Genomic DNA, 26052 nt, shown 5'->3' with positions numbered 1-26052 from the left:
TCCCTGTCAAATAAATAAATAAAAATCTTTAAAAAAAAAAAAAAGAAGAAGAAGGTTACATGGGTCTCTAAATTTATAAAAACAAGATAATGAATCATAAATACATTTTAAAATGTAATAGGAGTCTGGGGCACCTGGGTGGCACAGTTGATTCAGTGTCCAACTCTTAGTTTTGGCTCAGGTCCTGATCTCAGGGTCATGAGATGGAGCCCCCTATAGAGCTCTACTCAGCATGGAGTCTGCCTGGGTTTCTCTTTCTCTCTTCCCCTCTGCCCCTGCCCCCATCTCTGGTGCTCTCTATCTCAGATAAATAAATCTTTTTTTTTAAAAAAAAAGGTAATGGGGTACCTGGGTGGCTCAGTGGGTTAAAGCCTCTGCCTTCGGCTCAGGTCATGGTCCTAGGGTCCTGGGATCGAGCCCCAAATCTGGCTCTCTGCTCAGCAGGGAGCCTGCTTCCCCCTTTCTCTCTGCCTACTTGTGATCTCTGTCTGTCAAATAAATAAATAAAATCTTTAAAGAAAATTGCTGTTACTATTAAAAAAAAAAAAGGTAGTAAGAGTCAGCACTGGAGAGGGTGACATAACTTTTTTTCAGGCTCGGGTTACTGAGGTTGGGGAGGGATGGGGCAGAGGGAAAGTTGACCCTATACGTTTCTGTACCATTTGAGTTTTGAAAACATGCATTGTTCAATTTGTGGTTAATTAATACATTTTTTTCAAAAGATATCAGATTAACAAATTAGCTCAAAAAAAGCAAAAAGAAATGTCAGACATAATGACCTTGCTTAGGCCCCCTGCAAAGTTAACACGGCCCCATCGGTGGCGAGGGACTTCTTGTCAAGGGATGAGGACTTTGCCTTCCCCTGCTCCCTACCATCTCACTCCCAGAAGCCCCGTAGCCCTGCCTTCTTTTGCAGAGGGAGGAGGAGGGAGGTGATGAGGCCCGTCCACCAGCAATTGGGTGGGGTCCAGGAACAAGATTCTAGTTTCTCTAGTGGAGGTTCTTAAATGCAAGTTTTCCAAGGTGTTCAAAATGCAGATTCCCTGCAGAGTCTGACTCAGGAGGTCTTGGGCAGGGCCTGGGAATTTGTATTTTGAACCATACATGGGACAACGAAGATGCAGAGGGTTCTGCGTGGACCACATTCTGGAAAACACTGCTTTAAGCCATGGGTGGAGCATTCCATGTCCCCAAGGCTCTGAGGCCCCTCTGTCAAGTCAAGGGAGACAAACAAATCCCCCCCACCCCCTGCCCCGAGCTAGGGCGAGGCCTACCATTATCATGTGTCCCAAAGCTTCTTCTTTTTTTTTTTCTTATTAATACAGTATTTATTTGTCTTCCCTCTGTCAAACCCTGAGCCAACCACTTTCCCCAGGCTGCCTGGGGGGGTATAGGAAAAGGATTATACAGGGCAGAGGAGACACGGGAGAAAGACCTATGGGAGGTGGAGACGGCTCCTTCACATGGCGAAGAGGATGAGAAAGGCCACCATCAGGCAAAAGAGCCCCATGGCCTCTGAGAGGGCAAAGCCCAGAATGGCGTAGGAGAAGAGCTGTTGCTTCAGAGAGGGATTCCTGGCATAACCAATGATGAGGCTCCCAAACACAGTCCCAATTCCAGCCCCAGAACCAGCCACCCCTACCGTGGCAGCCCCAGCTCCAATAAACTTGGCTGCTGTATCGATGTCCCTTGAAATGGCGCTGGTTTGGAAGCTTCGGCTGGGAATAAGTGAGGTCAGGGGACGTGGGGCTGCCAAGATGCTGAGGCCCTTATAAGGTGCCTCATCTGTCAGTGTCTCGGGTGGTTTTAGCACCACTGCAGACAGTGATCGGCTCAACAGCTGAGAGGTGCTCCTGACCAAGAATGGGGTGGAGACGAACTTTGCACAGGTGTACATTTTCAGGGAATGAGGGGCTGTGGCAGGAGAGCTGCTCCCAGGGCCGAGGAGACAGAGAGGGCGGGGGGGGGGGGCCCCAAAGCTTCTTTTAATCCCTATACCACCCTGCCTCCACTACCCTGAGACTCAGGGGGAAACACCCTGGGGCTTTGGGAACACTGGATAGGGGAGAGGAAGCCAGCACCCAAAAGAGCCCTCTCTGGCTTGGGGTGTGGCTGGCAAAAGAGCCCTCTCTGGCTTGGGGTGTGGCTGGCGAAGATGACCGTAGTAATGAGAATTCATAATAACATAGTAACAATTCCTCTACTACGAAATGGATGTGAATATACTTAAGGTCTTATTCTTAGAAAAAAACCAATGAGGTTGGTATTATTATCTTTTCCTTACATAGGAGGAGGTTGGGGCTCAGAAAGATATTGGAATAATTTGCCCAGGGTCACCCAGGGTCAGAGCCAGGAATTGAACCTGAATCTGGCTGAACCAGAGAAATGAACCACAGGGCTGACAGTGATCCTCACAAGGGTCTCTCAACGGGTCAGTGTGGTTTTCAAAAAGGATCGCCTAATGGAAGTGTAAGAGAGCAGTGGGAGAAGCTTGGTTACAAGGCAGGGAACACTGCAGGAGCCCGGGCTGTAGGGGCTCCCATGGTCCCCCAGCGGCTGGGGTTCCAGGCTCTGGTCTATTCATCATGGTAGGGTTCCAGCCCCTGAAGATGTTATACGCCTGTTGGTGATCTTTATTATAATCTGTCTTCTTCCCCAACCAGAGCATGATAGGATAGTTTTCTGGCCGCGAGGTCTCATGGGATGGGCCTAGATCCCTCAGGGGACTTTAATGGGATTTGGAGTCAGGTAGACCTGGATTCAAGTCCCAACTCTGATACCTGCTGTGTGGCCTTGGACAAGTTACTTAACTTCTCTGGGCTGCAGTTTCCTTGTCTACAAAACATACAATACTCTTTCCTCCCTCTCAGGGTGATTGCAAGGATTTTGTCCCCTAAATCCTGTAATGTACCCTGCACAATGCCTGGCACACGAAATAGTGATTGGGACTGGGACTACTGGTGTTATCGTGATTGGCCCAGGCACGTGGTTGTCTCAACCTTGGTGTTTTGGGTCAGATAATTCTTTGTCGTGGGGGGTGTCCTGAACACTATAGGATGATTTAACAATCCCTCAGTCGTGACACCCTCATGGCCCCTGTGAGGCAGTACTCCCCCCCCCCCGCCACCCGGAGCTGAGAGCCTATGAACATAGGGTAAAGGCATGAGAATGTCTTCAAAGGGAGCGATCCTGGAGGTTGATCCAAAACATCTGGGCCAAATGAGGGGCCTGATGTGGGGTGGGTAGAAAGGAAGGAAAGGGTGTGCGCTCAGTGTATAGGAACATAGTCAAGCTGGGAGATCCCAGCTGAGCCAAGAAGGGGAGGGCTCCGAGCTAGAAGGGGCCAGAAGCCCCTGGAGATGGCACAGCCAACAGCAGCATCTGGGGTTCTATTTCTTTGTGTAGTGGAATTTTGTTTTTCCAGTTGTACCAGCAGTACAAGTTCCTCTTAGACGATTCAGGAAAGGGCACTTTCCAGAAAATGAAGATCTCCTGTCATCCCAGGCTGAAGTCCTCATTTGTTCTCTTCATTCAGAAATGTTTATTGGGTGCTCACTGGATGCAGGCCCTGTCTGGGTGCTGGAGGTTCTGGGGATGTCTGTGTGGGCCGTGGGGTGGGGATTGGCCGTTGGCCTCTCTTCCGTGGCCCCTGCCTCGGAGCATCTGTGCAGCATCCTGACCCTGGCTCCTTCTCCTGGATCTTTCTGGAATCTGCCCATTTCTCTCCATCTGGGAGGCCTTGCTTGCACTGCCCCAGGCCCTCGTCCTTCTCTTGCCACCAGCCACTCTAGTGTTTTTTACTGTTTCATTGTCCTTTCCTTTTCTTTTTTTTTTTTCCTAGTTTTTTTTTTAATTGGGGTTAAAATATACTTCATATAAATATACCATTTTTTGATTTTTAAGTATACAATTCACAGCCATTAGGTACATCTATGATATTGAATGACCATCACCATGATCCCTTTCTAGAACTTTAAAAATCATCTCAAACAGAAACTCTGTACCCATGAGCAATAACTCACTCCCCATCACCAGTCCCTGGTTGCCCATATTCTCTTCTCTCTCCCTCTCTTAATTTGCCTTTTCTAAGAACCTCATTTGAGTGGAATCATGCCATATTTATCTTTTTGTGTCTGGTTTATTTCACTTAGTGTAATGTTTTCAAGGTTCAGCCACATTGAAGCAGATATCAGAACTGTATTCCTGTTCAAGGCTGAGTAATACTCAGCCTCATACATAACACACCACATTTTGTCTATCCATTCATCTGTCCTTGGACTTGTGGGTTGTTTCTACCTTTTGGCTAATGTGAATAATGCTGTTCTGAACATTGGTGTACTCTTCTTTTTAAACAATTTTACTGAGATATAATTTGCCTGCCAAAAAAAATGCGGCTGTTTAAGTGTGCAATTCACTGGTTTTTGCTACATTCACAGACCTGCAGACCTACTACCACAGTCTAATTTTAAATATTTTTATTTATTTATTTGAGAGAGAGAGAGAGCGCACACAAGCAGGGGGAGAGGCAGAGGGAGAAGCAGGCTCCTCACTGAGTAGGGAGGGAGACTGATGTGGGACTCAATCCCAAGACACCAGGATCATGACCTGAGCTTAAGGCAGACACTTAACCTACTGAGCCACCCAGGTGCCCCATACCATAGTCTGATTTTAGAACATTTTTCCTGACTGACTCCAAAAAGAAGCCCCCAAACCCATTAGATGTCCTTCCCCATGCCCTTACCCCTTGACCCTAGCCCTGAGCTGCCACTGATCTCTTTCCTGTCTCAAGAGATTCGCCTGGTCTGGACATTTCATATAAATGGAATCATACATTATGTGGGCTTTTATACCTGGCTTCTTGCATTTAGCATCATTTTTCAAAAAAGATTTATTTATTTATCTGAGGGATAAATAATTTATCTGAGGGAGGGAGAGAGAGAATCTCAAGCAGACTCACTGAGCTCAGAGCCTGACCCCATGACCCTGAGATCATGACCTGAGACAAAATCAAGAGTCAGATGCCCAACCAACTAAGCCATCCAGGTGCCGCCCATGCAGCATAAAGTTTTTAAGTTTCCTCCATTGCTACTTGTTTTGTAAGTAAAATGTCCTTAGAAACCAGTCCTGCTCACTTGTTTACATACGGTCAGTGCGTGCTTTGAGTTATAAAGGCAGAGTTGTTGCAGACACTATGGACAGAAAATCCAAAAACAGTTACTGTCCAGGAGTGCTGGGGTGGCTCAGTTGGTTAGGTGACTGCCTTCGGCTCAGGTCATGATCCTGGAGTCCTGGGATCGATTCCCACATCGGGGTCCCTGCTCTGTGGGATGTCTGCTTCTCCTTTCGACCCTCCTCTCCCGTTCTCTCTTTCTCTCTCAAGTAAACAAAATCTTAAAAAAAAACACAAAAACTAGTTACTATCCAGCCCCCCCCTTTTTTTTTTTAAGATTTTATTTATTTAGTTGACAAAGATCACAAGTAGGCAGAGAGGCAGAGAGACAGGGAAGCAGGCTCACCACTGAGCAGAGAGCCCAATGCAGGGCTCGATCCCGGGACCCTGAGATCATGACCTGAGCCGAAAGGCAGAGGCTTAACCCACTGAGCCACCCAGGCGCCCCCTATCCAGCCCTTTTTAGAAAAAGTTTGCAGACTCCTGATTTAGGTACTTTGAGTTGTTAAGTTGGGTTTTTTCGTCATCGTCGTCATATTGTTGTTTGTTAGTTTTTGGCGTCTACGCTGAGAAAGGTCCTTAAAAAGAAAAGAATAGAAGGAGGAGAAATTGATGCCAAGAGCCCACGTCAACAAAAGCCACCACTCTTGGGCCCAATCTGTAGAGGAGAGCAGTCTCCCAACCAGCCAGGCAGAGAAACACTGTGCAGGCAAGCCCCCATGGCCTGGGAACAGGAGGCAGAGCCCCTCAACAGGAGAAGTGACCTTTTCTACCAGGTGATGATCTCTTGGGGCCCTGAACGATATGGTGAAAGCTACAGGCAGGAGAGGCTTGTTATGGGAACTGTGTTGGCCTTTTCCGTGGAAAAATAAGTGGAAAAGTCAGTGAAGTTTCTCTTAGGGGCAAAACCTTCTGCAAGCTCTGGATGCTGGCGCCAGAGAGGTGGTTCCGCTCAACTTCCCAGCAAAACTTGGAACATCCTGAGATAGCAAACAATTCCCCAGGGCTCTCTTATCTTCTTCCTCAGTTGCTATCAGCTGTCTGCATATTGGGGGTCATTTACATGATACTTAGGAAGGGCCACCTTAGTCCTGTTCCCAGGGCTGGGGATTCAGACTGGAGCAGGAGAGGCTCCATTGCTGCCTTCAAGGACCTTACAGTCCAGTGGGGTAGACGCTTTCCTCCCCATGGAGGAAGGGCATAGGGACTCAGAGATCATGTCACAAGAGTGAATGATTATTAAGTGCTAACAGTGTCCCAGAGGCCTGCTCAACTCACTTTTTGTGAGATGGATCATTATGTTAATTGCTACTTTACAGATAAGGAAACCAATGCACAGAAAGGTTAAGACACTCAGGTAAGGTCACACAGCGAGGCAGAGCTGGGATTTAATCCAGGCAGTCCAGTTCCAGCATCCAAGTTGGGTGGGTAAAGGAGGGCTTCTCTGAGGAACTGATGTCGACCAAGGAAGGGTTCACAGTTCTGCATTTCTCACTCTGTTGTGTTGACCAAACTATAGTCAGGCTTCTCTCTTGCCTACAGGCCCATGAACTCTGCTTGTCCCAAGCCTGAGCAAGCACAAAAAAGTAGAACATGTCTCCCCTTATCAGCTTCTGGAAATGTGCTGACCACAGCCAAGCCCCTGCTCCAATAAGACCCCACTGGTCATTTCTCATTGCCTGCCTGGCTTTCCCTCTAGAGATTCTGCTTGCCTCCTCCTTTATCCTATAAAAGAAAACTTTTTTTCTGCTGGATATTGAGATACTTACATATTTCTGAGACAGACGTGCCCTCTCTTTTGCAACAGTCTAATAAAATAATAAAATAAAATAGTCTAATAAAAGTCTAATAAAAGTATCTCCCTATCTATGTCCAGATTTTGTTTTGTTTTGTTTTTTAAGATTTTATTTATATATTTGACAGAGATCACAAGTAGGCAGAGAGGCAGGCAGATAGAGAGAGAGGGGGAAGCAGCCTCCCTGCTGAGTGGGGAGCCTGACATGGGGCTTGATTCCTGGACCCTGATCATGACCTGAGCTGAAGGCAGAGGCTTAGCCCACTGAGCCACTCAGGTGCCCTCAGATTTTGTTTGTACTGGACAACATTGGGGCCGAGATCAGAGCGGGTAGCAGGTGCAGCTCTATGAAGAAAGAAAGAATAGTGCTGCAGGTAGAGGGAACAGTATGTACTAAGGTCCTGAGGTGGGTGGGAGCACTGAGCACTTGAGGAACTAAAAGATTAGATGTTAAGAGAAATAAGCTCCAGGTCAAGCAGCCAGGTTCCCCCTATCTTTCCACTTACCTGTCCTCAGATGTTGGCTGCTTTCTTCACGCTGGCAAAATGGCTTCCGCGCTCTACACACCTTATGGAACCCTTCCTCTTGCTCCTTTGTAGCAGAGAGGAAAAGTCTTTAGGGAAGCACCCAGCCAGACCTGCCCCCAGGTCTCATTGGTCGGAATTACATATACGCTCTTGCCCAGACTACTCCATTACTGTCATGATTGAGACCAATCACAATTCGCCCTTGGGACTTGGACTCAGGGAGTGGCTGCCATTTGCATCTGCTGTGAACGTGATTATGAAACTGACGAATTTGGGGAGGAAGCTGATGGGACGGAATGGACTCTTGCAATCTCTCAAAATAAACTAGGAAATTGCATGCAAAAGTTCCTTGCAGTAGCAGAAGGCTTTGTTAGTATTATAACTGGTATGTAACCATTGCTATTATCTGTAGTAGCAAAAGCCCCCTAGAGCCCACTAGGTGCACTCCTGCTTCCCTGTCCTTTGGCAAAGACAGGGTGATGGGTAGGGGGGCGCATGATGAAATCTTTCACCTGCTTCAAGACCCCTAAACGTTTATGATATTCATTGCTGCAGGCAAGTGGTGGAAACAGCTAGAGAGACCCCCTTGGGGAAGCTTGTGTTGGGGGAGATGGGAAAGAAGGCCGCTTTAATAGGGACAGGCAAAGGGGCAATGCCGTTAGCTCCGGTTCACAGGGATACTGCCATCTCCGCCCGTGGATCCCATGTCCTGTCCACCTCTCACGGGGGTGACAGGCTGCTAAAGAAGTTATACTCTAAGGAAGAGGTGTGAAAGGTGGCCCGAGGCCGAATCCAATGCAAGCAGGAGCCACAGAGCCCATGTGGCAGCTTATACATTTGAGCCACTGTTTAAAAATCAGGAGCTTGCACATAAAAGTTCAGATTTCCAGCTTCTTTGGGAAAAGTTGTCATTCTAGCGATACAAGCCCTCACTCCCCAATGGCAACAAGTGATGGGAACTGAGTTGTGAGTCCCTTGTTTACAATGCTCCATCACAGTGCCCTCCTGCCCCCCACCCCGTCCCCCACCTCTGCTGGCCAGCTCCCCGTTCTCATTTACATTCCTGGTTTTCCTGGTTGTCCCTGTTGGTGCTTTCATGAAGAGTTCACTCCTGTGATTAAGAAGAAGGAGGAGGAGGAGGAAGAGGAGGAGAAGAAGTTGTTTTCATCTCCCCTGCAAATGCAGCGGGAGGGAAGGAGCAGAGATCCATTGAGTAGATGTGGGCAGCAGAGAGAGAGGCAGTCCAGGTTCTGGGCCTCTCCAGCTCCTGCCAGGGCAGCTCTCTCCCACCCAGTAGGCTGGAAGGCTGCTTTGGGCGGGACTCAGAGCTGAATACACAGGCCCATGTGGCAGAGGGACAGAGTTGCACCCTTCTTTCTGCTGCGAGCGATCACATCGGCTGTGTGTGTACTAGATGGTGTGCTCAGTGTGCACTATGCACTGTCTCACCCAGTTATTGTAGTAGCCCCTGGGAATAGCAACTCTTATCGTCCTCACTCCACATATTAGGTCAGCAAGGCTCAGAGACATCAAGTCACTTGCCTAGGGTCACACAGCAAGGAAGTGGACAGGAAGCTGAGACGAGTGAGGCGAACTCACTCAGCTGAGGACACCCAGCCAACAGATGGTGGGGCTGGCGTTCCAGCTCAGGTCCAATTTACTCTAAAGCCTTGAAGTCGAAAGCTGGGGGCATGCTGGTTTGGCCAGCAGTATTTTTGGAAACAAGGAACTTTTTGCCCTTTGCTGGGGGCTTCCTGGTCCTGTTTGCCACAGGTCCCATCAATACCTGTGATTTGCACCTGGCCTCTTCCCTCACGCATGTTACTTTCTTGGCCTCTGGAGAAGATGACAACCTTCGTGTCCTTTCCATGTTCTCCAGCCTCCCGGCAGAGTCCAGCTCAGATGACTTAGAGCTCTTGGTTCTAGGACAGATCTGGAGGTCTGCGTTTGCTTTTGCCGACCCCACCCCACCAGGCATTCTGGGAGTTGAGGACAGAGATCAATGGAATATGGTTAGAGTTCAGGTTCAAGTTCAGGTTCAGCTCCATGACCATGATGCTCCATGCCTCGGTTTCCCCATCTGTGAAATGGACATGCTAATAGTACTTGCCTCAGACGTTAATACATGGGAAGTGTTTAGAAGAGCACCGGGCATGTGGTGAGTAACCAACAAATGTTAGTAATAATAATAGTAATAATAATAATAATAGTAATTCTTACTGAAAAATTATTATGATGGTGTTCCATGGAAGGGCAGTAGTCTGGATTCTGTCCCATGTCGCTGTGACCTTGGGCAAACCAGTCACAGTCTCCCAGCCACAGGCTTGTCTGTGGAATCTAGGGCTGGATTCTCATTTCCATTATAAATTCTCCACTGGAGGCTCCTGCTGTCGCCCATCGCCATGGATGCCTCCCCTCCCCCACACCCACACAGCCTTCCTCCCAGCACTCCGCCAGGTGCTCCAGCTCAGCGGACTCTGCGGGCCCCATTTCAGCTAGTTTCAGACCCTAAATTTGGCCCTTTCACAGAAGCCGCGATTTGTGGTGGGGGCAGGGCGAGAGTGAGGCCTGTGTCTGGGGACGCAGCTTCCCCACCTGACTGGTGCTGTGAGAGGCAGGCAGGGTCAGGAGGGCTGAGAGCCACGCTTGACCTTGTCATTGGCTTGGGCACGTCTTTGGACCCTTACCGGCCTCAGTTTTCTTATCTAGCAGCTAAATTTCACATAAGTTGACTTTTTAAATCATCACATTATCTCTTCAATTAAAACAGCTTTCTCTTCTTTTGTATGAGGAAAAGCTCAGAGAGGTTAAGTGATTTAGCTCAACCCACACAACTAGTGTTTTATTCGAGTCATCTTTTAACCCCCAGGTCTAACCTCCTTTTATCCTTACTTTTTTTTTTCCTTTTTATCTTTAGATGGAAGGTAGAAGCCATGGTTTTATGGTTGAGAGACAGACTGTTTGGGTTTGAACCTAGTTCTGTTGAGTATTAGCAACGTGACCTCAGACAAATTGCTTAACCTCTCTGTGCCTCAGTTTTTCTCATCTGTGTGTTGGGAGATGATAACTGGACCCACACAGAGTTGTTATGAGGATTAAATAAATTAATATGTGTAAAAACACTTTCAGCAGTGCCTGACACTTAGTAAAATTTATTTAAGTATTACTGAATTAATAAGGTAACTCCCCTGTCAATCAGATCTCAAGCATGTAAAAAAAACCAAACCCACTCTAGATCAGGACCAGGAGACCCGTGTTCTACTTTGGGCTTAGCCACTAATTTGTTCTGTGCCCTCAGGGACCTCCTTTAAACTTTCTGTGCCTTAGTTTCCTTAGGTACAAAATGAGGAGCTTGGACAAGTTCATCGATGAGCAGCATTTTTTAAAAAAACATCAAAACTGTTTTGATCACATCTTCTTATCTATTTCCATCTATCGGGGAGAATATTTCAGTGTAGAAGATGCTGCCTGGGCTGCTGTCCCAGCACCTGTGGATCCCCCCCACCCTGGGGGCCCCATAGCAATGGTCTGGATAATGTATGTGACTTTACCAGACCCAATCATACCAGGAATTGTGGAAGCGGACCCCAAAGGGAGACTGAGTCATATTACGGGTAGCGTTCAGGCAGAAAGGTCATGAATTCCTGCTTAGGTAGCTGTCGGGTTCTGGTTCCTGTGTTTTTTGTTTTTGTTTGTTTGTTTTGAGATTTTATTTATTTGTTTGAGAGAGAGAGAGAGATAGTGACAGAGAGCACAAGTGAGGAGGAGAGGGAGAGGGCAAAGCAGGCTGAGCAGGGAGCCTGATGTGGGGTTCAATCCCAGGACCCTGGGATCATGACCTGAGCCACCCAGGCACCCTATGGTTCCTATCGTTTCTCAGGCTTGGCCTATCTTGAATTCCTGAAATTCAAATATCACCTCTCCCCCATTTACTTAGGCTGCTCTACCAGTTATTTATTGCTACATAATCAATCACCCCATAATTTAGAGGCTTAAAATACCAATTTCTTTTTTCTCTAGATTCTTTGGTTTGACTAGGTGGCTCTTTGCCTGGGTGGCCCTTCAGCTGATCTTAGGGTCACTTGTGTGGCTGTATTCATCTGGTGAGTAGGCAGGGCTGTTGGCTGGGGTGTCTTAGTTCTCTTCCCTGGGACCTTCCCATATGGCTAGGTTAGGTCTCCTGAGGGTGGTCTCCGGATTGCCAGGGGCAAAAACGAAAGGCTAGTCAAAGCCTGGCCTCCAGAGCCCCAGAATATTGCTTTTCCTGTATTCTCTTGGTCAGAGCCAGTCACAAGTTCGGCCCTGATTTGATGACTCAAGGGACCCCAACTCTTCTTATAAAAAAATTATTTATTCATTTATTTGACACACACACACACACACACACACACACAGAGATCACAAGTAGGCAGAGAGGCAGGCAGAGAGAGGAAACCAGGCTTCCCACTGAGCAGAGAGCCCGATACGGGCCTCGATCCCAGGACCCTGAGATCATGACCTGAACCGAAAGCAGTGGCATAACCCACTGAGCCACCCAGGCGTCCTCAATGGACTCCAACTCTTGATGGGAGATGCAGTGTGTGCATTGGAGGTGGGAGGAATAAAAGGTGCTGGGTGTGCAGACAAAAGCCATAACTAGCTGCAGTGGATTTCTTAGTTGCAGATGAAAGAAATGTAAGTAATATATCTTATGATTTACATATTCCCACCTAGAGCAGCCTGATTTCATTTCTCACCACCTCTCAGTCACTGGGGCCTTGCCTTTCTTCACTCACACCAATCGCACTCCCACCCCAGGGCCTTTGCACTTGCTGATCCCTCTGGACCCCAGATCTTCTTCTGACTGCTCCTTTGTTACTTTTAAATCTTTACCTGCATCTTTACTCAGAAAGGTCTTTTCTGATCTCTGATCTAGTCCCTCCCCTGACATTGCCAGTGCCCTAATTAGACCTTATCTTCATGGCACCTACTCTCTATTATTTATTTTTTGGCTTTTTGTTTACTATTGTTCTTTTCTCAGCTCCAAGAGTGCCAGCCCCATGGTCTGCCTGGGTCTCTGACGTATGCCTGGCTCATGGTAAGTACTCAGTTACTGAAAGAATGAATCTCATGCTTTTTAGACATTGTACTATTAATATGCAAAGAGTTGTGATGAGAGGCAGCTTAAATGACATGACAGATGATTCCAGGAGGTGATGCAGGGAGCTCACACTAAGGCTGGATAATCTCAATGACTCTCACCCTTTCCAGTTCTGCTAGTCCATGACTATAAGCAGTATTCAAAGTGCTTTCAAGATCTAAAGGTGAGATATAAACACCTAGTTATTACGACTGAGAGTGTGCTGGGCAGTTCTGTGAAGGACGGGGCATGGGTGTTCATTATACCTGCGATCGAATGGTGTTCCTCACTGAGCTGCAGAAATAAACACGTGTGTGTCATCTGTATTCCCTGCACCTCATAGGTTTTCAAGGGGCTGTTGTCAATGGACAGCCGTAAGAAGGGCTGTGTGGTGGTAATGTGTATCCCCAGTTGTCTTGGACTCTCCTCCCATGGGAAGTGGGGACCCTGTCTCCTACCCTTGGATCTGAGTGGACTTGTAATTGTTTTAACCAATAGCGAAAGGCAGAAGTGCCATGACACTTCCAAGGCTGGATCAGAAAAAGCCAGCTAACATCTTACCTACTCTTCTTGGGCCATGAGCTCTGGTGGAAGCTAGTAACCAGCAAGGAGTCACACCACCCTGAGACCACCACACTGGAGAGGCCATGTGCAGATCAATACTTAAGTGGGATAGGCTGTTTCTTTGGTGCTTTCCGCTTCCCAGAAACATCTAGAGTACTAATGTCCCACATTCTACTTGACATTCCCAAACTGGATGATGTCTTGTTCCCACCAACCATCTGACCTCTTGGACTTAACGTGTCCCCAGATAAACTTCTGGTCCCACGCCAACCTCTAACCCTTAGTCTTCCCTGTCTAATAAATGGCACCTGCTTTCCCAGTTCTGTAAGCCAGGGTCTGGGCATTTTTCTTGAATTCTCCCTTTATTCAAGAATTCTCCCTTGAATTTCTCAACTCCACATCCAATCCCTCCGAAAGGTCTATTGGCTTTACCTCCAAAATGCATCTCAAACTTGTCCTCTCCCCTTCCCTAGGGCCACCACACTGGCCTAGGCCAGCATCATTTCTTCCCTGGGCACCACTGCAGCCTCCCTACTGGTCACCCTGAGTCCTTGACTGTGCCTTTGCAGCCCTTGCCTTTTGTGCCCATCCATTCTCTTCATAACAGCCAGAAGGATTTGTTATTTTTTAAAGTTTTATTTATTTGTTTGTTTGTTTAGTATTTTATTGCTTTTTAAATTTTAACTCCAGTATAGTTAGCATACAATGTATGTTAGTTTCAGGTCTACAATATAGTGATTCAACAATTCTATATATTGCTCCGTACTCATCACCATATGCAGGCTCTCTAACCCCCTCTACCTGTTTCTCCCATTCCCCCACTGGGGATTGCCTTAAAATGTAAATCAAGTCATGGCGCGCCCCCCCCCCCCCGTGGCTGTCCATGGTACTGAGAATAAATCTAACCTCCCTGTGGTCCGTCCGTATCCTGTTCTCTGGCCAGAGCTTGGCCTCTGACTCCTCTCTTTCTACTTCTCCCCTGGGTAAGTGGAACCAAAAGGAACTCGTGTTTCCCAGCAATGTCAGGAAGTTGCTAAATCCGCTTCTACCTCTTTTCCCATGTCTGGGATTTTGTCTTCCTTTCTCTGTGAAGAGAAACCCAGTAGGAATGACTAGTTGGGTTCCCTAGCTCTGTTCCTGCTACCCTTTCCTTCACTCTGGTCTTTGACCATGCCTAGCTCTTTGTCCTCCTCAGGGCCTTTGCATGGGCTGTAAGCTCTGCCTGAACACCATTTCTCTAGCCCTTCGTATGGCTGGCTCTTTTCTATCATTTGAGTCTGAGGTTAAAAGTTGTGCTCACAGGGGCACCTGGATGGCCCCATCAGTTACAGTGGCTGAGTCTTGATTTATGCTCTGGTCATGATCTCAGGGACTCATGAGATCTAGCCCAGCATCAGGCTGCTCGCTCAGCATGGAGTCTGCTTAAAACTCTCTCTCCCTCTCCCTCTGCCCCTCCCCACAGCTCTCACTCTTTCTCAAATAAATAAATCTTAAAAAAAAGAAAAAAAGAGTTGTGTTCACTGAGAGGCCTTCCCTGATTAGTCTATCTAGAAGACTTTCCTCTCTGATAGTCTCCATTTTGGCTTTTTGTTTGTCTTCTCCTTTGTTCTTACCACACTGCATGGATCTGATTGTTTACAATGTCTCAGTCGCTGCTGGTCTCCCTAGTGCTTGGGGCATGATTAGCATTCAGTAAAGAGGTGGTCCTTTGTTGATGTTGATAATAGGGTTAAAAAAAAGAAACCGATATCCTTCAACTTTCCCCAGGGTGGCAGGGAAACCTCGGGAGGCATGCCTTTAGTTCTGCCCAGTTTAGGGGAAAGTCGAAAGGGTTCAGGATCTCTGGGGTCTCTTCCAAGCACATAGCTAAGATGGATCTTTTTTTTTTTTTTTTTTTTTTTTAAAGATTATATTTATTTTTCAGAGAGAGAGAGAGAGCACAAGAGGGGGAGCAGAAGGAAGAGGGAGAAACAAGCTCCCTGCTGAGCAAGGAGTCCCTTGTGGGGCTCAATCCCAGGACCCTGGGATCATGACCTGATCCAAAGTCAGATGCTTAACTGACTGAGCCATCCAGACATCTCACTAAAATGGATCTTTAAGAAAGTTATGGATTTGGGGGTTTGAGAGGTATCAGTCAGCTGACATCTTTTGGCGGCTGTGACAGTTCAGAGCTGATTCCAAAGGAACAGGGAAACCCATAATAGTGGATTTGTTCTCCTCTCTCCTTGTGCATACAATCTTTAGGAAAGGTTTGAATTTCAGTTCAGGTACAGTTTTTGACCTCAGTTTCTGCTTCTCCTTTTTTTAAAAAAAGATTTTATTTATTTGAGGGAGAGCCCGAGAGAAAGAGAGAGAGAGAGAGAGAGAGAGATCATGAGCAGGGGGAGGGATTGAGGGAAAAGTAGACTCCCCGCTGAGCAGGGACTCACCCCTCCCCTGGATGTGGGACTTGATCCCAGGACCCTGAGATCATGACCTGAGCTCAAGGCCGATGCTTAAGTGACTGAGACACCCAGGCACCCTCTGCTTCTTGTTTTTATCCTATTACCTTAACCTTACTTGTTGTTACTGGAAAATTTTGGATGACGTCACAGTGAACCCTCTTTGTAAACTGCCACTTTCCTTTCCAGGGTGTCCCAATCGACCTCTCCAGGATTAGCATCTCCCTCCACTAGCACAGTGTACACCTGATCTTTGGGAAAAGCCCCCAGTCCTCTGGAGCCCAATTGCAAAGTCTAGGCTTGGTGGTATGGGCACTGAACGACACCTAGAAGGACATCCAGCACCCACGAGGGTCTGCACTTGTCAAGGAGCTGGTATACCTCCTCGGAGCACTTAGGAGGCACTGGGACAGATGTTGAGGACATTTATACGTCCTCATCATCTTTATTATTATTTTTTTAGGTAGTGACAGTAGTCTTGCTATCCAACCCACCCTCCTTAGCTCTCCTTGGCCTTGACTCTGCAAGACCCTTATGAGCATTAATAGCCAGTTAAAGCGTTTGCAATTAATGGTCTAATTGGCTCTTTAGACCATATGGCCTTGATCAAGCCACTCTGGGGAGATCATTGGATCATCATGGCAGCCTCGAACTTTTGGGTGGGGCTACCTCAGGCCACACACCACAGAAGCAGTAAGAGATAGTCCTCCGCAGCGTGACAGACTCTCCAGCAAGCCGTGTTCCTTTTCCAGATGGTGTCACCTGCCTGACTTGGGTGGTTGGTAAGCAGGCCACAGGTAACAAGCACATTCCCCTTGGTTGACTGCAAGGGCAATCACGCAGCCACACTGGTTGTTTTGTGGTGGTCTCAGCCTGTCAACAGGCCATGTGGCCACGGGACTGGCCCCTGCAGTTCTTGTGATTACAAGACACCCTTCAGCAATAACCATCAGAAACTTCGAAAAAATAAAGGTTTATTACTTATAGGATCTGGAAACCACACAGCACACCTGGGGCCACACTGCAAGGTGGTGGTGGGGGGAACAGGGAGAGAGAATGAGAGCGCACGCAGGCCTGGGGTTCTGCTTTTATTGGGGGGGTCAAGGGTTTTGTGGGCTTCCTCTTTATTGGTGAGTTCAAAACATAGGAGTGGAAATTTAAAGCGAAGGAGGAGAAAAAACAAACAAACAAATGGCCCAAATGATCAGTTACTGAAATCAACCAAGATCTTAAAAACCAAGGGGCCTCTGATGGGGAAGGCGGCCTGGCTCTGTCTCGTGCAGTGGCTGGCCATCTCTGATGTGGCTGCTTCAGCCCTCAGAGCTAAGTCAGGCACTTGCTTTGCAGAAAAGACAAGACCCCAGCGGTGTGGGTTTACACTACAGTGTCTTACTCCCGTTTCCATTCAGGGCATCAGGCCTTACTCACTTCCTTAGAAACCACCTTGAGTTAGAAGCTCGCCCTCCCCAACCTTTCCTCCCTGACGGCATTATCCCAAGGAGGTGGAACAGAGTGCAACAGAAAGGACAGGGACTGTGAAGGCCGGCATGAGGTCACGGGGCAGGGGTGAGGGGAGGAGAAGCTTCTCTCAGCCCTAACCTCAGGGAAGAAACATGGCAGTTTATCTCCTTCATCAGAGCCAGGTTGCAACCCTTGCACAAGGATCAGGATCTGGGAATGGCAAAGCACCGCAGGGGAGCGGGGGTGAGGGGCTCAGAGCCAGGATCCTTGCTCTAGCAGCCTCCTTGGGGATGCAGCTCTGAGAAGGCTAAGCTGGGAGGTCTTACCTGGGCCAGGTGCCCCTCTGGAGGGGAGGAAGGACACTTCTTTGTGTCAGGGATTGGGGTGGGTGTTAATGGCCCTGCTTAACCTCTTCAAGCTGTGTGGCTCCCCTGTGTCCAAAAGCTGGGAACACAGGATACAGATGGTGGGAAAAGGGCGCTTTCCCATGAGGTACCCCATTCCCAGGCCTCTTCCCAGTAGGCCCTGGGGGGCCCAGGGCCGGGAGCGGGGACAAATGATCCTCTGTGCCCTTCCATGGGGCCTGCTGGGCTGGACGCAGAGAGGAGGGAACACTTGTCAGTTTCCTCCCTCAGCCCTGTTCACACTTTCTTCTAGAAGGCAGATGATTGGTGGGATCAAAACTCCACTCCTTGTCTTGGGACTCAGAGAGATGAGGTTTCCCCAATCCCTTTAGTTGGTTTGTGGTGGAGTCGCACCCCCATCTCCCCCGGGTACAAGTGAAGAATTACTGCTGTCCCTAAATGGTTGTGGCCTGTCCCCAACTCCAAAGGTCACATGGAGGTAGAAAGCCCTGGAAGGGGGACAGGAAGGGGTGCTGCCTCCCTGAAAGTGAGGATTTTTCCAGAGAACCCAAGTGGCCGTTCCCATGGGGTCCCATCCTCCCTAGAGGAAGACAAAACCCAGAAACAGGGCATGGGGTTGAGATAGGATTGGCCACTTTCTGACATCCCTTGACAACACTGGTTTCATTTTAACCACCAGACTGTGATCAGGTTTGTAAACAATACCCCCTCCAGACCCCCTACTCAGGGTCCAGAGAGATGTCTTCATGGCTATTTGGGCCCTACCCTGGGCCTTTTCCCTGACTGGGCCATCCCGAGGTTCCTGGAGCAGCTCACACCCCCATGCTGCTTTTCTCCTCCTCTTTGGGGCTGGGCTCCTCCTGAATCTTCTTCATCTCCCAGCCCCGGACCCAGGTGTAGGCAGAGGAGCCCCCCAGCACCATCATGTTGCTGGTCCACCAAAGGAAGCTCTTGGTCTCCTCGTAGTAGAGCACCGCCAGCACCGTCTGGGCACAGGCTTTGGCCGTGCCTGACACATTATGGGTCAGGGGGCTGGTGAACTTGATCTGTAGACCGGTTACGTAGCCGATGGCAAAGCCGAACAGGCCACCCAGGGTCATCATGCCCCAGAAGTGGGCGCTGCCCAGCTGGGAAAAGTCGCGGAGGGCCTGCAGCTCCCCCAGCAGCAGGAGCAGGGGCAGGAAGAGGACGCAGGCATTGACATTGTTGTAGAAGGTCAGGCGCCAGATGCTGCCATCCACGGCCGGGAGCACCTTCTTGGTGTAGATGGCGTTGAGTGAGACACAGAGGCTGGCCAGCACGCCGAAGAGGGTGCCTGTCCAAGACAGAGTACCCTCTGCCCCCTCCTGGTCCACACCAAGCCAGAAGCCACCTGTGGGGGTGGGGTGGGGTGGGTAGAGGGGAGGGTCAAGGGGGATGAGGTCAGGGAGGAAGAAGGACAGAGAATTTTGCCACTGGAGTTCACAGAGTGTAATGCAGTCCTCACCCTCCCATCCCTCCCTGCCCTGTCTGCAACAGAGGCGTCCAAACGCTCGAATACATGCAAAGCACCATACGAGGGCTGGGAAGTGGCCCAGGACACGAATGCTTTCTCGGGAGCTTCCATTCTAGCAGAGCGGGAAGACATTAAAACGATTCATTTCCCAATTATTTCTTTAATTACAATTGTAATGAGGGCCATAAAACAGTGCAGTGTGCTCTGAGAACCCATAATCCACGACTGTGCTGGCTTGAGGCATCTGGAAAGTTACGTTGGAAATGAGCTCCAAAGGGTTGAGCACTTCGTGGTTAAGGTAACTTGGGGCAAGTGACTTTAGGTCCCAGAGTCTTGGCTTCCTTGTCTGTAGAATGGGAGCCTGTAATGAGTTTGAGTCACTTGTGGCCCGAGGTCTTTGGAGACAGTCCACTCTTTTGGACACTCGGTCTGTGTTACCTCCTGCTCACAGAGCCTCCATGGCTCCCCATTGCCCCCCAAGACTGCACTCTTCCATCTGGCACATTGGCCTTCCTGGACCTTTGCCTGTCTCTGTCCCATGATTGTCCCAAATTGTCTCTCTCATCTTCCTGCTTCTCACACTGGGACGCAGTGTTCTTGTTTGTGTCCTGCACCAGAAACCCCTTCATCCTTCTTTCTGGGGGATTCTACTCAAGCATCAAGGTCAAAGCCACCCCTCCAGGGAGTAAGTCTTTCTTAATACGAGACCTCCCTTTGGCCTCTTCCTGCCTGGGCTTCCCTGCCACGACCCCTTGCCTGTCCTGAGCTGTTAGGCCTCTGCCCTTGGGAATGACTATACCATCTCTTTAGCGAGACCCCACCTTCTGGGGAGGCAGAGGCTGAATTCTGGTGTCAGAGAGATATGGGCTCTAATTGGGTTCTGCTGTTGAGAGGCTGGGTCACCTGAGGAAAGTCGGCTAAAGTTTCCTAAGCTCTCATTTCCTTCATCTGGAGAGACCTGAGTCATTTTCTTGACCCCCTCCTCCAACCAAACTACTTCCCACTTGCAACCAGAATGATTGTCCTCAAGCACAGATAGATCTGCTTAAAGCCCTTTCTCGCCTACAACCCTCAGGAAACCTTCCAGACTCACTTAACTTGGGCAGCCTCCTGTCTGGGGAGTCCCACTCTGGTCCAAACAGGAAGAAATGCATGGGTACTTTTTTTCTGTCTAGAACATTCTCTCCTCACCCCTTCCTTATACCTATCTAGTCCTTCCTCCAGAACGCCTGCTTGGATCACCCCATTCCCGACACCGTCCTCCTTTCCACCCCCACCAGGTTCTCTTTTCCACCCCAATCCCAGCCTCACCCCTGCAGCAGAACTCAAGACCAGGCATCACCACCATGCCCGTCCACCTTTGCCAGATTCGTATCCCCAAAGTTTGGCATGACCTCTGGCATGTGCCCGGCTGTCAGTTAGTGTTTGTTGACTGAGTGACCACAGGAATGGAGGTTGTTCCGGAGGTGGCTTTGAGGGCTGAAGGAGATCAGGCGTCTACTACTGTGCCGGCCCTCATGTGCGGTACTCTCTTTCTTGGCAAACAGCTATCTGTACACCTGCTCCAGGGGTGTGGAGGGTTGCCCAGAGCACCTGCCGTCCGCCTGCTTGCTACTTTCCGAGTCCAGGAGGGACACCTACCACAAGTTTCTGCATCCTAGAGGGGCTCGCACTTTAAGGGGGGAGCCCAGCCGAGAGGGGGCCAAGTCTGGGGCCCACAGGAAGCACCAGCTGACCCAGCTCGGCCCCATCGGTATGACCAGCGAATATGACCTTTCTTAGGAGCTATCACGTCATCAGCTACTTTGATTACTTTTAGGACCTGGGCCCAATTTCCCTAGCGATTCACCTTTCTGTATGCAAATTTCCTTCCCATCCCAGATTCCCCACACCCCATACCCCACCTCCTGAGGTCTGTAGGGCTCAACTGGAGATTCCTGGGGCATTTGGCTAAATAAGGCCTGGAACTCTGTATCAGCTCTGGAGGGACCGGCTTTGCAGAGCAGGGGGAGTGCAGGCAGCTGATACTCTGCCAGGGGCCCAGCAGCTCCTTCTGCTCTAACCCCAGCCTTCTCCCCTCTCCCATCTTGGGGCTGGACAGAGGAGTCTGAGACCCAGCAGCTGCTCGATGAGGGTGACATTTTCTAGGACGGGTGGTAGGGGAGGGGCCCTCAGCCTGGGACTCTGAGATGCCAGCAAAGAATATGTAGGTCAATCAACACGAACTTTACGGCACCAGGAAAAACAGGTTAGAAGAAAAGGCGACATTCCTGGATGACAGATCACTGGGCGGATTCTGAGGGAAGTGGGTGCTCCTTTACCCAGAATGCTGCAAAAAACCATTCTGTGATCATGGAAACATTCTATCATCTGTGCCATCCAATACAGTAGCCACTGGCCACATGAGGCTACTGGGCACTTGAAATGTGGCTACAGAATCAGGTTATAACACCTGCAACTAAAGAACTGAATTTTATTTATTTATTTAAAAAGATTTTTATTTATTTATTTGACAGAGATCACAAGTAGGCAGAGAGGCAGGCAGAGAGTGAGGGGGAAGCAGGCTCCCCACTGAGCAGAGAGCCCTATGAGGAGCTTGATCCCAGGATCCTGAGATCATGACCTGAGCAGAGGCTTAACCCGCTGAGCTACCCTGGTGCCTCCCTGAAGAACTGAATTTTAAAAATGGCACTGCATTTGAATAAACTTTGAAATAGACACATGTGGTCAGTGGCTAGTGTGCTGGCTAGTGCAGCTGCAATCCTAGGGCACAAGAACAGAGCAGAGGGGTTAAAAACATAGGCCTGGGAGTCTGGCCAGTCTGGGTTTATGCCCCTGCCTGGCTACTTCCTTGCTGTATGGCCTTGGACAAGTAACTTAACCTCTCTGAGCTTCAGTTTCCTTGTTGGTCTGGAGTTGATGAGGGTGATGTTACCACTCAGGGAACCTCTGGGGAACACAGGAGATGCTCTGTGGGAATGATCAGCACAACGTCCCCATCAATAATTCTTCCTTTCTCAGGGCCAAGTGTCGAAAGACAGCTAAGACCTCTCAAAGCTTATGGTTTTCTACTCTCCTAGCCATTACTACAAGCCTGCAAGGTCAGAGGGTGATGGTATATTTAGTGCAAGATGTATTCTCCTCTGGAAATAGCACTGGGTGGGGGAGTCAGGGCACTTGAACCCTTGAGAAGCAACACAGTGGTCAAGCATCCCAGCTCTGCCGCTTATTAGCTGTGTGATCTTCAACAGATTACTGGACTTCTCTCTACCTTGGTTTTTTCCCTCACCCTGTGTGATGTAGATTATAATCCCATCTCATTGTTATGAGGGGCCCACGTTGGGCCCCTAAGTTGCTGGGCAACCTCAGGAAGCTTATTCTCTCTGGGCCCCAGGCTCTTCCTTACATGACTCTGGGCAAGGGAACGGGGACAGATAAAGTCCAAAGATGCTTGGCAGGGTTGCTCTTTGGGGTTTTGGTCCCCTGTGCCCCCCTCCCTCCCCGTGGCCCTCGCTGGCTACTCACCGATGATGACTCCGCAGGTGAGCAAGGCATAGAAGGAGGTGGTCTGCTTGAGCAGCAAGTAGGAAAGCAGCACGTTGAAGACGGTGGTAAGTGAGCGGCCCACATTGTAGAAGGCCACCCCGACGTACTTGAGGCACAGGTTGTTGAACGTGATCATGCCGATGAAGACCACGGACAGGGGCAGGACACTGCGGGCCACCCTGAGGTCCAGGCGCAGGGAGGGAAAGTCCATGGTGCCGGGGCAGAGCGTGGCCAGGGTGCTGAGGCTCTTGCACAGCACCGTGGTCACCAGGCACTGGTAGAAGGTGACGAAGATGGGGGTGTCCAGCTGTAGGGAAGGGCTGTCCAGCAGGTACTTGTTAAGGAACACCATGGAGATAGAGGTGGCCCAGTAGAGTGACACCACCAGGGCTATCTGCAGTGCCCGCAGCAGGAAGGGCTTCTCCTTGCTGGCCTCTGCCTCGCCCGAGGGGTCGGAGGTCCCCATCAGTGCCATGTGCAGGATCCGGGACCGCTTCAGAGGGGCCCTGTTCATGATAGCAGAGGAATTGGGTCACCCTACCGCCAGAACTAGAGTACTGGGTAGTATCCACTCCTGCCTGCTATCTGCCAGCCACAGCCCTCAACTGTCACATGGAGGGGGTGGCCTAGAGGCCTCCCCATCCAGAGGTTCTGTTTTGGGGGGCCCCACAACCTGCTCCCACTCTGAGGGGGCGCATGAGACAAGACACGGGGAGGGGTGAGGAATGGGCTAAGGTTAGAAGACTTGTCAGGAGAGAAGGGCCTTGTGCCTGGTAGGGATGAGTCTCAGGAAGAAGGGTAGGGAGAGGGAAGAAGAAGGGGAGGAGGAGGAAGGCAGGGCCAAGGTGCTGAAAAAGGGCGGAGGACAGCCTGGGGGAGAGAGGGAGTCTTGGGCGTCTGCAGGGAGAAAGGGGAGGCATGCAGGAAGCTGAATGGAAGGAGGGCGTGCGGGGGCGCTGGGAAAGAGGGGTGCAGGGAAGGTCAGAGGTGCTCAAGGCGGGGTCTGAAGGACGCAGGAGGAGGCCGGGCCGGCCCAAGCCCGCAGCGGGAAGCCCTCCACAGCCCCAGCTCCCGTTCAGCGGCGGAGCCTCCGGACATCCGAGGCCGCGCTCCCCCGCGAGGCGGGCCCAGGACTCATTTCCTGACACGCCCCCGACCCCTCCTTAAAGGGCCAGCACGCCTGGCGTCACCCTTAAAGCCACAGCCCGCGAGAATCAGCCTTCAGAGTCAGGCTTGCGTGTGGGCCCCCAACCGCCTCTCCGCTTCTGCGCGCTCCTAGCTCGGGGATGGTGGGGGACGATCGGCTTCCACAGAAGGTTCCTATAGGTGCTTGAGCCTCGACCACCTTCCTGAAAGCCCTCCCCCAACCCCAGCTCCGTCTCCACCAGAAGCTAACCCCGGACTCCGCTCACCTGCAGGTCCGCCGCCCCCTCCCCCATCCCGGGCCCGACAGCACCTCCAGAGCCTCGGCAGCGCCTCGCGTCCCTGGGCGCCTAGACAACCCCTACCAGCTCCCTCTGTCAGCCCTAGCTCACTCTCCCTTGTCGTATTCCATTCCTTTCCCTTACTGTCACTTACCCCATCCCTCTTCCAAACCTGAGGACCGCCCCCACCCCAACCCCGTGGCGCTCCCGGAGGCCGGAGGCCACAATACCCCTTCAGGACACTTCAATCAGTCTGCGCGATCTCTCCGCCCCCCCCCCCCCCATCTGAGAACAGCCTTATGCGAGCCTCGAGGCAACACACCCCCCGGCTCCATCCTCCTTCTAACAAACCCTTTCTTCAAGAGGGGCCCAGCCGCCAGCTCGGGCCCCAGGGCTGGCGTTCCCTGGCCTCCGTGGGGACCCGGCGCTCACCTCCTCTAAGGCACTGGCCTCCCGCCGGCGCTACTGAGCGCTGCACCTGCAGCGCCGCACCTGCAGCACCGCGCCTAGGGCGCTCCCGCTGGAGAAGACTTCCTGCTCCCCGCCCCGGGCGCGGGCGCCCAGCCAACCTCTCCCGCTTGCTCCCCATGTGGGCCCCGCAGGTGGTGGCGGGACGACCCGGGCCCCAGCCTGACCTTGGCCCCGGGCTGTCCAGCCAGTCGTGGGAGCACGGGTCCTTCTGTTTCTAAGCCCACCCGAGGCCCAGTACCCTTGCCCGGCCCGCCCGGGATACCCCACTCCAATTACCGCCGCTTCCACGTCCCGGGACCCGGCTTCATCCCTGGCCTGCTGCGCGCCCCGCGCGCCGCGCCCCGCCTGCGCTTACCGGAGGGCGCGCGGGAACCGCTTCCTGCTCGTAGTAAGCGGAGGGTTCTCTGCCCTGCTCCAGGATCCGGGCCTGGGAAGTCTGCACCAGCCCGGGTCGGTCACTCACCAGGCAGCCTGGAGGGCCGACTTCTCCCTGGTTCTTCCTCTAGCACCAGTGTTGGGCGGCTCACCTCAGAGTTCTCTTTGTTGTAAAAAGGAGGGGGCTGGCAGGACAATTCCAGGGGGTTCCAACGTCCTTGCTCATTACTCTGGCTGGTTTGGTTGAACGTAGGGACTACCATCTGTTTGTAGTATTTCAAACACCATTTAATTAGTACCATTTAATTTACAGGTGAGATGTCTTAGATCTGCTTTAAAATACTCAGAATACTCACCAGAGAACGAGAGAGACGTGGATAGATAAGTAAAACAAGATAGGCAAAATGCTGATAATTTTATAAGAGTCATTTTACTTTTGTGTACATTTGAAAATTTCCATAAGAGGGTAAAACCTATGGGGTACATTTAAAGTCTCACGTGCTAACTGATAAACCCTGGGCCCAGTTTAACACAGTCCTTGGTGGGCTAGGCAGAACCGGAGGGGTTACAGGGAAATAAGCACCATCGCAAGCCCCAAGGCAGGTGCAGACGCCCCAGAGTGAGCGCTGCCCCAGGCCTACCCTCTTCCAAGATCAGGCCTCTGGCCCTTACTCTCTGGGACCTGCACTACGCCCCCTTCCTCCAGAGCTGGAACTTCCTGGTTCCTAGTTTTGGGCTGGTCTCCTGGTGAAGATTGCCATCTGGTTAACTTGTCACCTTGGGGATCAAGTTTCTGGGGTGGAAGGACTAAAAGGGACTGGTCATCAGAATCTTACTTGAAGAGTCTCATTCCAGGGCCAAACTTTGAAGGCTGTGGGCTTCAGTTTGTTAAGAGCAAATCAATGCCTCTTTGCTCTTCTATGTCCCTATGACAAATAATTTAATGACAAACAGGGAAAACTTGTCTGCGAGAGGCCCTGGTTTCCTGGAAGGGCCCTTCTCCTTGGCACATTTAACAGAATTAATTCATCTGATGAATGTGCTGCCACTTTGAGCCCCTAGGGAAGAGACGCAGGCTGTATATAGGACAGACGCTCTTCACGGAGAGAGAGCAGGGGCAGTCCCTGCTGGATATGTGGGGCACAGCCTGGGGTCTCCACATGTATCCCTGTCTCCAGTCTCTCTCCTTACATTTTACCTGAAATTCCACCATTAGCCTCAGTCTCCTGCATTGAGGTTGTAATAGGCCAGTAGGACAAGTTTCCCAGACTCCGATCCTTTTTGCTCCTCATGAGGGAA

General features: G+C 50.5%; 2 protein-coding genes across 9 annotated transcripts; both read right to left on the bottom strand.

The window, feature by feature from the left end:
* Window positions 1-1301: 1301 nt before the first annotated feature.
* LOC116599067 (ATP synthase F(0) complex subunit C2, mitochondrial-like) lies at window positions 1302-1963 on the bottom strand. The gene has a single exon (XM_032358725.1). It carries the CDS (start codon window positions 1895-1897, stop codon window positions 1460-1462), a length of 438 nt encoding a protein of 145 aa, XP_032214616.1. The 5' UTR covers window positions 1898-1963; the 3' UTR covers window positions 1302-1459.
* Window positions 1964-8341: 6378 nt separating this feature from the next.
* On the bottom strand, window positions 8342-24859 carry SLC35C1 (solute carrier family 35 member C1). Of its 8 annotated transcripts, XR_004289234.1 has the most exons (4): window positions 24655-24732; window positions 22463-22989; window positions 17102-18814; window positions 8342-8355 (listed from the first exon to the last, which is right to left on the bottom strand). XR_004289234.1 is itself a non-coding variant. In XM_032358723.1 (3 exons), exons 2-3 carry the CDS (start codon window positions 22956-22958, stop codon window positions 18255-18257), a joined length of 1056 nt encoding a protein of 351 aa, XP_032214614.1. In that variant the 5' UTR covers window positions 22959-22989; window positions 24842-24859; the 3' UTR covers window positions 16571-18254. The 8 variants fall into 8 exon arrangements, 7 of the variants coding, with proteins under 7 accessions (XP_032214614.1, XP_032214615.1, XP_032214608.1 ...); XM_032358723.1 differs by lacking the exons at window positions 8342-8355; window positions 24655-24732 and adding an exon at window positions 24842-24859 and having other exon boundaries at window positions 16571-18814; XM_032358724.1 differs by lacking the exons at window positions 8342-8355; window positions 24655-24732 and adding an exon at window positions 24734-24752 and having other exon boundaries at window positions 16571-18814.
* Window positions 24860-26052: the final 1193 nt, after the last annotated feature.

This window comes from Mustela erminea, chromosome 9 (assembly GCF_009829155.1).
Source record: "Mustela erminea isolate mMusErm1 chromosome 9, mMusErm1.Pri, whole genome shotgun sequence".
In the NCBI taxonomy this organism is placed as follows: domain Eukaryota; kingdom Metazoa; phylum Chordata; class Mammalia; order Carnivora; family Mustelidae; genus Mustela; species Mustela erminea.
Note: the sequence above shows the minus strand (reverse complement) of the source record. Positions and strands in the feature narration are given on the sequence as shown.

What these genes read in the sequence shown, in the direction of transcription:
- LOC116599067 (XM_032358725.1), bottom strand. Translation starts at nt 1,897, where the DNA reads ATGTACACCTGTGCAAAGTTCGTCTCCACCCCATTCTTGGTCAGGAGC.
- SLC35C1 (XM_032358717.1), bottom strand. Translation starts at nt 24,686, where the DNA reads ATGAAGCCGGGTCCCGGGACGTGGAAGCGGCG. An exon ending in CCCGGGACGTGGAAGCGGCG is followed by an intron (nt 22,990 to 24,654) that starts GTAATTGGAGTG and finishes TATCATGAACAG; the next exon opens with GGCCCCTCTGAAGCGGTCCC. An exon ending in CACCTGCGGAGTCATCATCG is followed by an intron (nt 18,815 to 22,462) that starts GTGAGTAGCCAG and finishes CCACCCCCACAG; the next exon opens with GTGGCTTCTGGCTTGGTGTG.